Source organism: Crassostrea angulata, chromosome 6, assembly GCF_025612915.1.
Source record: "Crassostrea angulata isolate pt1a10 chromosome 6, ASM2561291v2, whole genome shotgun sequence".
Classification (NCBI taxonomy): Eukaryota; Metazoa; Mollusca; class Bivalvia; order Ostreida; family Ostreidae; genus Magallana; species Magallana angulata.
Window position 1 is genome coordinate 1,601,044 of NC_069116.1, and position 15,179 is coordinate 1,616,222.

Genomic DNA, 15,179 nt, shown 5'->3' on the forward strand with positions numbered 1-15,179 from the left:
AGTCCCCGAAGTAGGGTTTTGTCACATTCAAATCCAATCATAGAAATCGAAATCATTTTTCCTTGTTCTTTTTAAATACATTTGTTCAATTTCTTTGAAGTCAGTCGTTATACATAATACATAGCCAGTCGGCAGCTTCTATCTAATTTAAAATTACAGATGAAAGAAATGAATGTCTTAACTTTATTGTTAATTGTCATGTTTAAATTATTTTAGAAGAGGGGGGGGGGGGGGGGCTATCCAAAACTTAACATTACTTTAAATAAGAACTTACTAGAGTTGGGCGGATCCTTACAATGTCAATGAAATGTGCATGTCAAACTTCATCCCTGCAAACATGATCGAAGAGGAATATTTAAGCAATAAAATGCTTTATATTGCGATTCGTGCGGGATATTAAGATGACGACATTGCAGAAAAAAATTATACTGCGTTCGCATAAATCATCAAAAAAGGCATTTAATTGTTTACATATTCACATCTTTCTCTTTTTAACTGATGAAGTGATCGTAAAGAGTAAGTAAAGTAACTAAAGTTTTGATAGTTAATGCACATCAGTACGTTATATAGAAGAAAAAGATAAGTCGTATAATATAGATATTTGACTCTGACATCAGCATGATTATTTCTTACAGTCCGCAATTTTTCTTATGTTGCTGAAGGTTTCGACCGATCAATAACTTGTTAGAATTGTAGATTACATCCGTTTGTATTTCAAATGGTGGCTATAAACAGAAAGTAAAGAGAATGCATTTTTTTTTTCAAATTACTAAACCGAAGACAAACATGATCAACAGATTTAAGAAAGCCATGTCTTTAAAAAAAAACCTTAAATGCTGTATATTTGTTATATGTTTTTAAAAATCAACCATATTCTGAGGGAAAAAAAGAGATCCATCAAAACAAAATTTCTTTATCTGTTTTATTAGGTCATTTTTTTTTTTACAAAATTATTCTTTCTTTTTCTTTGTCTTTGTACCTGAAACATAAAATAATAAACAATCAAGTTAAATAACAATCATCTTTTAGAAAACTATTGTTTCATAATTTGCGCTAAGTGCTTATTACATAACTTTATGGAACCCCTTGAATAATATTAAGCATGTCTAACTTTTCAGCACAAAAAAACCTTAAACATGTTTTATTTAGCGGATATTTTTGGCAAGATTGTTAGTTTTATCAAAAATCATTTAATCAAATAGCTGCTATTTTCCCGAAATGTTATTGCATAAAATTATAATATAAGTTACATAAATTGTACCACATGGTATCACAAATAGTTCGAAACGGGGGAAACTATACATGTATATAATTTAACTGACCCGAGGTTTGAAGTATGTCTTCAAACATCTTTCGTTTCTTTTGACTGCTGGTCTGCATCTCTGTCCAGTTCCTGACACTGTTGATATACGTGGACACACCACAGTTTCTGTGGATGAATCGACCATATTGATCACCTGCTAAGCGTCTGTCATGCTTGGCTAGAGCCTTAACAATGACTGTTTTCTGAGGGAGAGGGAGTTCTGTCCACATGGTTTCAATTATCCAGGACCCACAGGAACTACAGGCTATGTCTTGTAGTACATCCTAGTCAAATAAACCTTTTGTAGTATATTCAAGTCAAAGAAACCAAATTCAATATTTGTAGTGCATCCTAGTCAAATAAACCTTTTGTAGTATATTCAAGTCAAAGAAACCAAATTAAATATTTGTAGCGCATCCTAGTCAAAAAAAAAACCTTTTGTAGTATATTCAAGTCAAAGAAACCAAATTCAATATTTGTAGCGCATCCTAGTCAAAAAAAAAACCTTTTGTAGTATATTCAAGTCAAAGAAACCAAATTCAATATTTGTAGTGCATCCTAGTCAAACACACCATTTTTAGTATATTCAAGTCAAAGAAACCAAATTGAATATTTGTAGTACATCCTAGTCAAATAAACCATTTGTAGTAATTTCAAGTCAAAGAAACCAAATTGAATATTTGTAGTGAATCCTAGTCAAATTAACTAATATCTGTGAGTACATCTTGGTTAAAAAGATAACATCTGCACAGTAGTTTATTCTAGTCAAAGAAACCAAGATTGATTTTAAAGTATATCACCGAGTGACAATTAACCCGACATTCATTTCTTAGTCCAGGAAGCTATACTTGTAGATATCCTAGTCAAAGATACCAACATTTATGAAATATCTTTGTGAGAGACACTAATACAGATATATCATATGTCAGAGACACTAATACATGTATCAAAGATATATCATACTCAAAGAAAACAATATCTCTGGTACATCCTAGTGTCAAATAAAGCGATTGTTAATGGAAGCACATCTACATAAAAGAAACTTGCACTGGTGGTTCAATTATTGTAAAAGTCGAAAGCCCATATTCCTTAAAAAGGAATAAATACTGTTTATAATGACAACCTTCTTAAAGAAACCAATACATTTGCATGTGTGTAACTAGTATAAGTAATAAATGTTACTGTTTCGGAGCTTTTAATTATGTGTGTGTGTTTGTTTATTTATCATACAGCATTCTGTCCATGTGTGAATGTCAACGTGTGTTTTTTGTTTACATGGTGTGACGTGACCAGAGACATAAATAACATTTTTTTACAAACCACACGGCGCTACACTCTTTAAGGGAACAGACTTGTGTTCTATCTAATCGATGTAGCTGAATATCTTGGTTGGATTTTTGTATACTTATTGTTTGAGAGTATTAAAATAACAGTCACACCCTGTATTACAGGGTTGGTTATAATTTCTCTACTGACCTGGACTGCATGTACAACATGATACTATAAAATTACTATTCAATAAAAGTCACAAATATAAGACGCACACAATTCATAATTAAATCATCATTAGTCATTGGTTGTAGTTAAATTATTTGTAATAAGACTTTGCCCTTCCCCAACCCCAAGTTGAGAAAATCACCAGAAATTAAAACTAATAAAAAAGTTGCTGTGAAATGATCTGTAATAAATTTTATATCTGAATTCTGAATTTTATTCTTTAGAACAGGAGAGGCAAATGTAGATTTTGATTTCAATACTTGTAAACATTTTCTTTATATAAGTAGATTTTTGAAAAATTGAAAAAAGATTAAAAAAAATGGGAAAAACAATCAGTAGGGATGAAATGTTCCTTAGAGAACTGAGACAGTAACCTTTTACTAGCCCCACATAAAGCAGTGGACAACACAACCAAGACCCCACGGACCCACATACTGATGCACAGACATTATTCCTGGCATAATGCGAAATTTTTTTTTTATACATAATCGATTATTGGTTACTCTGTAGTTATTTCGAAAAGCAATAGACGATTTTTTTTATATTCTCTCTATTACTGCTTTTATCATGTGATTATCTCTCTCAAGTTTCTTTTAAAACCTAGTTTTAAAGCTAAATACTTAGTTGTGCAATTTCAAAATTCCACAGACCTTTAAAATTGTAATAAACAGTTTGCAAATAATTTTAGAGTTTTTAAATAAATTATCAGACACGTGACATGAACATAACCCTAAGGGAAGAGCACCAATTGTGTTATTATTGATCAGTCACATTCTTATTTTTGATCAGAACAGCACAAAGCCTCTCTCTCTAATAATTTATCTGCACCATTAATGATACAGATCTGCCACTGTCAGCTTACTGTTATATGTAGGTCAACCATTTGTACAACCACTGAAAGGGGTCAGTAACAAACTACCTGTACTTATAATCTGTATACCATATTCAAACAAAAAAATGTATTCTTTGATGATTCATTTGAGATATGAAGGTAGCGATATTGCAGAAAAAATACATAACCAAAGTATCATCAAAGAAAGCATTTTATTGTTTATGTTAACATCTTTCTTTTAAATAATCAATAAATTGATTATAAAAAGTAAGTAAAATCCACTAAATTACTGTTAATGTACATAAGTACGTTAGCTAAAAGAAACAGCGAAATCGTCTCCTGTGTGAGACCTTGAGTTTGACATCATAAGGATTGTTTCGTGCAGTCCGTGATTTTTCTTAGGTCGCTGTAGGTTTTGACCAATCGATACACATGGCGCGCCAATTTCAGTCCCTTCAGTCTCTTGTCAGTTTCAGTCGTTGTAGATTTCGACCAATCAATACATGAAGCGTGTAGATTTCAGTCTGACTGTTTCTATAGAGCTATCAATTAACTATAAGTTTCCGTAAGAAATAGAGGGAATAATACTTGGTAGATGTAAATAAACAGATGTATCTACCTGTATAGACTTTTGCTGTGGTTTTAGCCAGACAGACAGACACACAAACAAACATACTGATGCACAGACAGCAAGCCTGGCACAATGTTAGGAAATAATAACTTTTATACATATTCAATTGTTGATTACTCTGTAGTTATTTCGAAAAGCAACACATTATGGATTTTTTTTTTCTCTGTTTCTGCTGAGATAATCTCTCAACTTGTTTTTAATGCCTAGCTGCAATAATGTAGCCCTCTCCGATTTTTTATATCTGATGTTTACTGAAAAAAAAAATCAGGGGAGGGCTAAATTATTGCAGCTATTAAAAACCCAGTTTGTAACTTTTGTACAATTTCAAAATTCCAAACGTCTCGTTTTAATGGACAGATTGCAAAAAAAGTTCTTAAATAAACTAACAGAAACCCAACCATAAGGATTAAGCAAGATATCTTTTGCTTTTCGTCTGTCACATTCTTATTTTTGATAAGAAAAGCAAAGATCCTTTTCAATGTTCCCCATTCATACTTATTCAGCATGAAAGTCAAGCTTGCAAGCAGTCACCATGACCACTGAATAATGTAAAATAAAGCAGTCACCATGACCACTGAATAATGTAAAACAAAGCAGTCACCATGACCACTGAATAATGTAAAACAAAGCAGTCACCATGACCACTGAATAATGTAAAACAAAGCAGTCACCATGACCACTGAATAATGTAAAATAAAGCAGTCACCATGACCACTGAATAATGTAAAACAAAGCAGTCACCATGACCACTGAATAATGTAAAACAAAGCAGTCACCATGACCACTGAATAATGTAAAACAAAGCAGTCACCATGACCACTGAATAATGTAAAACAAAGCAGTCACCATGACCACTGAATAATGTAAAACAAAGCAGTCACCATGACCACTGAATAATGTAAAACAAAGCAGTCACCATGACCACTGAATAATGTAAAACAAAGCAGTCACCATGACCACTGAATAATGTAAAACAAAGCAGTCACCATGACCACTGAATAATGTAAAACAAAGCAGTCACCATGACCACTGAATAATGTAAAACAAAGCAGTCACCATGACCACTGAATAATGTAAAACAAAGCAGTCACCATGACCACTGAATAATGTAAAACAAAGCAGTCACCATGACCACTGAATAATGTAAAACAGTGCAACAGTCAGCTACCCAACACTGGCATGGTATTTCTCAGCATTTGAATTAAACAAAGCAAATGACACATACCTTTCAAAGCTCTGTCAAAAGGTATCAGAGTCTGGATTTTTTTTATGAATAATAATACCCCTAGCCATTCTTATAACTTGTTCAACATAATATGGACTGTATAAATAATATCTCAACTATATACTATGGTAATTACCTGTAATCTGTCAACCATAGCTGCTTTATTTTTCTCTGTGACAGTGGTGCTTTTGAAATAAACCTCCATTATGTGACTCCCTGAGGGGTCACAGGCCAGGCACTGCAGGTTCTTCGGGGTCATGTGCAGTAGACTGTTTACAACATATTTTGGATTCTTAAACTCAAGTAATGTTTGTAAAATGAGAGACCCATGTATGTTCACTTTCCCTAGTGTTGGATTCTGAAAAAAAAACATTACAATGAAAATTCTTTTAGAACACAAAATAAGCCTCAAAATACTATTTGAAATTTCCCTGATATATATATATATAAAGAGAGATGCTTCTTGCTCAAATAATTACTTTATAGTTAGATCGTATTCATTGATATTTCATCATGAATATTTAGTCCTGAAATTTACATTACATGAACTCAGTCCTGATACCTACAGATGGCCAATTCTCTAAATAAAATTAACAAATCAATGGATTTGCAGTGGTTGGTTAAATCAGATAAAAATAAATATTTAATGACCCAATGGAAATTAAAGAAAAGGTATATGTACATTGTAATTTGTTGGAAACTCTTACTGATCGTAAAATCAATATTTTGATCATGAACATAAGCCATAACGCGAATTAAATACTTTCTTTTTTAAGCAGAGAGATGATAAAACTCATTTTATTGGATCCTTCAGTGTGCCATAGATAATTCACCTCATTTTCTGGTTTGTCTGAACCCTCCTCAATTCCAAAATGCACTTCATAAGTAGTCAAGGTGGCCAGAAGTGGAACAAACATTATCTGTCGATCTTCTGGCTCAAAGCAGTGAAACGCCCTCAATAAATGCTACAAAGACATTCAATTTCTCATGTTAGTTAATCATAGATGGCAAAAAATTTGTGTCCAAGTAGCAAATTGGCCAATGCACTTGCTTATCACCGCTGCGACCTGAGTTTGATCCCGAGATCAACAGTGGCTGTATGTGAAAGGGTATGGTGGTAGCCCGCTAGGGTTTTATCATGGTACTCCAGCTTCAATCCACACAAATGACCACCTTGCACTAACTTCCGTGCCAACGAGAGATATTAATATAAGTTGTAGAACTTGTTTATCAATCATTGTTAAATAAATAAATTTTAATTAGTTAGTTAGTTAAGCAAAAAAGGCAAATATTCTATAACTAGGTCAATGAAAACTTAAGGAAAAAAGTCAAATATTCTATAACTCGGTCAATGAAAACTTAATGAAAAAAGTCAAATATTTTATAATTCGGTCAACGAAAACTGAAGGAAAAAAGTCAAATATTCTATAACTAGGTCAATGAAAACTTAAGGAAAAAAGTCAAATATTCTATAACTAGGTCAATGAAAACTTAGAGAAACTTCTATACATAAACCACAGTGTACTATATTTATCAAAAAGAATGCAGAGACAGATAAAAGAAAAAGCATTACTCAAACAATTCCAGTCGGTCAATTTATTCACCGGTTGATTTTACCCTCTCTAATTTCAACTATTTGTAACTTCAACTGACAAGTCTTCAAGTGATCTCACCTTTTCTAGCTCTTTAGCTAGCCTTTAGCTGATCTTACCTTCACTAGCTTCATTTGACAGGTCTTACACTGATCTTAACTTCACTAGCTTTATCTGACAGGTCTTACACTGATCTTAACTTCACTAGCTTCATCTGACAGGTCTTACACTGATCTTAACTTCACTAGCTTTATCTGACAGGTCTTAAACTGATCTTACCTTCACCAGTAACCAACAGGTTTTCTGCTAAATCTAACCTTTGCTAGTCTTTAACTGATTGTGGTAGAGCAAAATTTCATGAATTAAATACGTTTATTATATTATATGTATTACTGCATAATTTTGGTGATTACATGTATGTTCAAATCTTTTTCTAACATGAAAATATTTGAATATTGGTACAGTGTATTATTTTTATATTATTATTATTTAGTCAATGCAATATTTAACAAAAATATTTAATACAGTTATCTAACCTTAATGTAAGAGTCCTATCATTTGTTATTTTTAACTCTGGCAATGCAAAATCTATATTTATAAGGAATGCCCTTTTTTTCTGTATTCTTGTATTTCTATTGGATAAAATTGGTCAGCTGTTACTTTATTGGTCATGTGACAATTTTAGTGGGAAATTTCTTTGTTAAACCAGTTCCTATTTGGAAGTCTACTTGAAATTTACATTCTTTATCAGGTCAGTTAATTTACAATTTTTTTATACTACCTTATATTTAAATACAGTTTTATTGTGAGATTATTTATAAAGATATCTAAGATATTATATAATTGGCTTAGAAATGAAATGACTAAATAACAGAAAATTTGTTCAATAGTAAAATTCAGTCTGATCAATGAGTACAAAGCATTGTAAGTGTATTTTATTTTCTTAAATTTAGATTATCAACTACAGTATTATTTTTACATCCTGAATAATTTTCATAATCAACCTTTACACCTCATGTGAGGTAAGCATTGTTTAAAAATGGTTTAAGCTTAGTTCATGTATAGTTATATATAAATATATATCATAGTATTAGTATTATTATGAAACTGATTAATATTTCTACAATTTAATTATAAACTCATGTGAAATAAGTTTGACATGATAACGTACAGTTCTATTTATACAGATGTGATTATTATTGTTTATTTAATAAGCAGATAATTGAAATATAGACACACATATTTTTGAGTCTAGTTTGTAAAGAGGAATATTTTCATATTTTGTCAAAACTACATGCTTGTAAGAGTTATCTTTCCTAACTCACATTTATTTCACTGCAGGGTTTATTTATACCTTTTTTGTAATTTATTACATCAAATAAAGAAGTAAACTGAATACATCTCAACTTTATATCCACAACGGACTGAAGACCGACCCAAATACCCAGGGTTACATGATCGTACCAGTGCTAGTCTACAAAACTGACTTTACCTTCATTATTCTTTAGCTGATCTTACTTTCACTGGCTTCATCTGACAAGTGTTTTGCTTAATCTTACATTTGCTAGTCTTTATCTGATTTTACCTTTGTTTGTCTTTAACTGATCTTACCTTTGCTAGTCTTTTTACTTTGTTTGTCTTTAACTGATTTTACCTTTGCTAGTCTTTATCTGATTTTACCTTTGTTTGTCTTTAACTGATCTTACCTTTGCTAGTCTTTTTAATTGATTTTACCTTGAGTTCATTAGTCTTGAGCTGATCTTACCTTCACTAGCTTCATCTGACAGGTCTTTAGCTGACAGGCAGCCTTGGCTAGGCTGGTGATCACCCTCAGATGGTTGAAGGCCAGGATGTCCTCAAAGTTCTCCTTCAGCTCCACAAATATCTCCTCAAACTACAAACAAAACCACAGGGATGGCTTGTTAAGACAACAAACTCAGTCAACTGTGCCTCTTGTGAATCTTATGTGAATACACCATTCACAAGAATCATGTATTTTTTACAATGACATATAAAACTTAAAATTAAGATGGCTTGACACACCAATATGCTAAATAATGGATGAATAAGGTGTCTTTTTGAAAACAAAATTTCGAAAATAAGAGACCAATATCAGCTTTGAATTATTTTACTTGATTTTTTTTTCTTAATATCTTTTTATATAATACACAGTTCCTAGTATACAGGTGCAATGTAAACAACACCATCTAATTCTTCTGGTAAATCAATTACTTACATGAGGTTTACTATGCATGGCACTGCGAGATAATGTTACACAGTGTACTACGGCCATTAATTTTATTTCCTCACATACAGTTTTTGTTACACAGTGTGTTACTGTAACATAAGTTATACCTGTTCCTTGTCCTTGGCGCCCTTGATGAGGCTCTCCAGGACAAAGTTGGCCTGAGGGTGGACGGCCAGACTCAGCAGGTGCCCCTTACAGACCGATGAGTATAGTTCAGTGTAGATCTCGTCCGAGCAGCACTCGATGATTGTCTGCATCAGGAACGACCCTCTGCTGTCAGACACCAGCCACTGGAACCTGGTCAAGTATAACGAGATTGTACTATACCAAGCAACTGAAACTTGGTCAAGTATCAAGATATTGTACTACACCAAGCAACTAAGACCTTATGAACTTATGTAAAGATATTAGTATTATAAAACGCCATTGAAAGCTTTTATAAAAAAATCAACAAATACAGCACCTTATGTTAAAATGGCATGAAAACAGCATGGAAAATTAGTTTGCTTTAATTATTTGTTTATTATCATGAGTTTGCTAAATTTCCTTATTTCTTTATTTTGGTTCTAATTTATATAGACATTTAACTAACCCATAAAATTCTAACACAATACATTAAATACATAGACTTTATTTTTACTTATCAATAAGAAGGCTCACTTTTCGTGGTCGGTCAGGACTCCCGACAAGGTGAGGTATTTCCTGATGAACTTGTGACAGGTGGGTGTCTTCACTTTGTGGAGGAGAGGGAACACGTGGGTCAGGACCATGCTGGCCTTGTTGTGCTCCACCTTCTCTGTAACCAGCAAATCAACATTTCTTATGGTAAATTTACCATATTGTTATGTATTTCAATAACATGTCATTACATATTCAATGATGTGCATTGTATTCAATCATTAACTAAGAGACATCTGTTTGGCACTTCTGGAGAACACTCATATACATGTATATTTTGTTTTATGTGCTTAGTATGTCTGGAGATTTACATCTATTTAAGAAATAAAGTACGAGTTTTCGTGAATGTTGCAGAATAACCTCCGAGGTCGAGAAATGTTGTTTTGAAATATAAAAGCCGAGGCGTTAGCCGAGGCTTTTATATTTCAAACAACATTTCGAGCACAGGGGCTTGGTTGTTGGATAGTGAATTTCCTAATTATTTGTTCCCGAAGAAAAAATTGATTAAAATTAGTAATCTTATGTGTATTTCTGTGTATTGCAATAAATAAATTCACTGAAACCCCCCGTTTCAGTCATGTTAAAAAAGTGTATTCAATGTACATTAAAAAAAGTTAATGTACATTGAATACACTTTTTTAACATGACTGAAACGGGGGGTTTCAGTGAATTTATTTATTGCAAAACACAGAAATACACATAAGATTACTAATTTTAATCAATTTTTTCTTCGGGAACAAATAATTAGGAAATTCACTATCCAACAACCAAGCCCCTGTGGTATACACTTTTTTAACATGACTGAAACGGGGGGTTTCAGTGAATTTATTTATTGCAATACACAGAAATACACATAAGATTACTAATTTTAATCAATTTTTTCTTCGGGAACAAATAATTAGGAAATTCACTATCCAACAACCAAGCCCCTGTGGTGTATCGATCAAAGGAATCACATGCAGACGACAGAAATTTCTTTGGATTTTTAATACTCTTATCTTATTTATAAAATATCTTTGAATCATGTTCCTTATATTATAAGGGCAATTTAATACGATTATTACTACTACACGATATATATTTTATGTAAAAACATGCAGTGAAAAATGCTAGGGAGGTGCTAGGAACAGCCGCATTGATCTCTTAAAAATAAACATTTGAGGCAATACACATCGTTTTGACTGGAACTAACACGTGAAACTGACATGGTTTTAAAACTTTTTATGGTTTGAAGTTGTACTTTCATAGTCAGTGCGAGACAAATAGGTATTTCTGATCTGATAATTTACTGGTGACGTTCGTGGTATATTGGAGAATAATGTCCGCGGCATCTCTTTGATCTCGGCAATAACTGTAGTAGAATCTCTGATAACCATCAAATCAAGATTTCTCATGTATCATTGCTATCCTTAGGTCTTCAATAAGTAATCAAGTACACCTCTGGTTCATGATCAAAGCTGCCTCAACCACACACATTGCCAACTTGTCTCTGTTCTTATACCAGCTTGCCCCTGGCCCAACAAGAATATCAACAATATAGACAGGAAAAGAAGTAGTTATCTTGTACTGTTAAAACTGTAATTCAAAATGTTTTAGAATCATTTATAAATGTTATTAGATAGCATTTAGGCTTCAGATTGGATGTTATTACTTCAACAAAATTGGTATTGACTTAAATGCAAGTCATAAATAAATCCTGGTATAAAATTTTCCATTGAAGCTGATGTACTGATACCAGATTAACAATGATATTCATAAAATTCCTCTACATTTGATGACTTCATCTTGTGTCATCTTATCTTAAATTTACATGTGGAAAGTTCTTACCTTGAATGTCATCCAAACTAAAAATCTCCTCACACATTTCATGAAATGTTTGAATAAATTCTGTGGGAGGAGTGTAGTTCCATGTTGTTTTATTTCTCTTCATTCCTAAAATCAATTCAATATGCCTTATGATTTTTACTGCAGAAAACAATGTATGTGAATTAGAAATATGTTTACAACTGCTGCAAATTCATTAAATACAATGTAAGGTGGCAATATCATAAAACATAGTTGAATCATTAAATGACATACCAATATCTTTAGCTGACATGTTGACATGGCCACTCAGAACCTGTAATACAGTCTTGACCACGAGGACATTCTCCACATCCCCCTTCAGACTCTGACAAATCTCCAAAAACACTTCCTGTAGCTCCTCCAAGTGCTCCTGCTGCTCCTTAGATTTCTCTCCACCAGAAAACTCCGCCACTTGTAGGAGTAGACTACACATGACCTTCCTGGCTTTTCCATCATTTAATAATTCTGCTGTGTTATCTTTCAGAATCTGGAGGAGTTTTATAGTTTGTTCGACATTACTTAGTTCTGTTAGCTTAACCAACACATCCTGCAGTGATGGATGCATAAACACGTGAATGTCCTCTTTTTCAAGTTGAATAAATACATTCCGTAAAAAAAGCTCTACAAAAAAAAAATTATGTGTACTGTATGCACAAATTAACAGGACAAGTCAAAAAATGAACAATTCATCATGTTTATATACATATTCATCCATTAGTTAGGTTAGATGAGTAAAATTAACAATCCAATAATATAAGCAGGGTTTTTTATGTACATTATGTAAACTGAAAGCTGATTTAAGTTAAATGAACCAACAGTTCGAAAAGTATGAGGTAGTAACTCAACATGCCCAAGATGATACGAATAAAAAAACAGAAACATTACATTGCATTTAAAACCCCTCACAAAATCTAAAAGTACAGTTATACAAATATTTGAGATTTATAATTACAAGGAGCAACTTAAAGGCTTAGTACTTGGGGCTAAGCAGTCTCGGCAGACTCGAAAACATTGTCACTGTCATGCATTTCAATTTCCTCAACTTCTATTTTGTAGCTAATGTAATTTATGGTAAGTTACCTCCCTTCTCTGAAAATGTGATTAAAAAGTAGAGTATAAACTTTCAGAAGTGGGGGAAAAATAGATAATCATAATGATACATAAATAGTTAATTTTAATATTATATCTCAAAAGAAATGTGGAAATGTTTTGGAAAACAACAGGAAAAATAAATAAATAAAAAACTTAAAATTCACAAGTGTTCATGATTTAGAAAATTACCAATTTTTTGAAAATTTCTATAGAAATCAGACTTCAAGTAAAAACTTGGAAGTATGGAGATGGAAATAATGGTAATAAAGGTGGCATTTTAAAAATAGAATATGACTAATTACCATATATACAAGGTTTTTACAAGTGCCAACTAAGCAAATCATCAAGTGTTGTTCATAACAGTGTAGTGACTAAAAACGGGATACAAAACTCACGGTAAAAACTCCATTTTGAGAGTATTTTTATTTTTGAGCATTGACTTCCATTTACTCTATTTTAGGAGTCTGCCCAGGATAAATCTAAACCATGTATTGCCCCAGACTCTGCCCAGGATAAATCTAAACCATGTATTGCCCCAGACTCTGCCCAGGATAAATCTAAACCATGTATTGCCCCAGACTCTCTCTTCTTTCACTTTTAATAGATGTACTAAAATTTATATTTTTATTTTATATCATAAAAATACCATGTCCAAACAAGATCCGTTCCCTGGGATGAAAAATGTAAAAGATTTGTTTTAAAAGCTTATTGGTATTTCTGGTATTCAAGTAAAAAAATCCATGAGAAAAAAGTATCCAGATTATTATGTTGAGGAATTATGACCCGACATATACTGTAATTTTTTTTTTACAGATTTTATTTTCTATTGAGAAATCGCTTCCAATTAAGTTCTCTGTTTTTAAGGTCCGCCAAGACCGCTGAAAGTAATTGTCAGATTTTACATTATAAATTCTATAAGGATTTGTTTTCTTTCCTTTCAACCCCCCCCCCCCCTCCAAAAAGACAATCTTGGACCTTTTAATTTTACTTCAAATCATATTCTATATCATGTAAATGAAACAGAGTTTAGCCTGTTATTTTTCTGAAAAATATTGTTTAAAGACAAATTGCTGATGGATTTACCTATAAACGGAGTTCATGGAGAGTTTGTAATTCTAAACTGACGACAACAATCAACAATTTACGTACCTCTGTCTTCGTCTCCTTCAAACCCCTCATCTAGTGTCGCTGCTATTCGTACATAGTAATTGACAGTTTCCTCATTCACGTTTTTATCTATCAGTCTTTTGTGTGCTTTTGGATTTGCCTTTTTCTCTTTCTTATCCATACCTTCCTTTAACATTATAATCGAAGCATTCGAACAAATTCACAACGTGTTTTTTATGAAAATAAAAACGGGAAATAAACAATGCGTAGTAAAGGAAGACTTGTTCTGACAAATGGAAAAATTCCGGATTTTTATACTGCATGTACAAAGGGCACACATATTCTTTATCTTCAATTATCATAACATAAAATGTATGACTTTGAAATACTCTTTCATATTTCACGAAAAAATTCACCAAGCATTATTTTTTTAAATATTCAAAACTAAATTTAGTTTAAAATTGTTCTTTTTCTAGTTTGTATTATAAAATTATCAAATAAATCAGGGACGTATATACTTGTATATACGTCCCTGAATAAATCTACATGTATATGGAAAAAAATAAAATTGTTGTTTTACGATGAAACCAACGGGCATTTGCGCTGTCTTATTACCAAATCTTTTTTAAAACAATTTTCTTCACTTCAAATGCATGTACATCATACAGTTTTTGAGACAACCATCACATTCGAAACATTAAAATTGTATAATACATCGCAATTAAAGATACAAACCAAAAAATAGAGAACCTCGACACGATTCAAGATCAGAATTGATTAAAAGATATCATCATTTTGATATATTAAATTAATATTGTGTACTTGGACATTTTGAATGTTTGATCAAAATTTGAACATTATAGAAGTGATACAGAGGTCATATCGTTGAACGGAAACAGTTCAGTTTATTTGGCTCCAAACCATAGATTGGTACATGAGGTACATGATCAACACTAACATATTTACAATAACTTATCTGAACACTACTCCACCTTCCTATTTCTACGGGAAGGTGACGATTTGCAGTTCTAAATCTAAATTTTTTTTCTTAATTACCTTGAAAACAATTATAGTGTTTACCACAGTCTACAACTTTCAGTACAATTCAGGAGAACATTTTTAGGACCAA

At 32.2% G+C, this 15,179-nt stretch overlaps 1 protein-coding gene across 1 annotated transcript; it reads right to left on the reverse strand.

The window, feature by feature from the left end:
• Window positions 1-904: 904 nt before the first annotated feature.
• Window positions 905-14,314, reverse strand: LOC128190402 (nucleolar protein 9-like). The gene is made up of 10 exons (XM_052862443.1): window positions 14,093-14,314; window positions 12,086-12,472; window positions 11,834-11,938; window positions 9,989-10,124; window positions 9,436-9,625; window positions 8,846-8,974; window positions 6,322-6,453; window positions 5,625-5,846; window positions 1,323-1,587; window positions 905-979 (listed from the first exon to the last, which is right to left on the reverse strand). Exons 1-10 carry the CDS (start codon window positions 14,244-14,246, stop codon window positions 951-953), a joined length of 1,749 nt encoding a protein of 582 aa, XP_052718403.1. The 5' UTR covers window positions 14,247-14,314; the 3' UTR covers window positions 905-950.
• Between the last annotated feature and the right edge of the window lie 865 nt (window positions 14,315-15,179).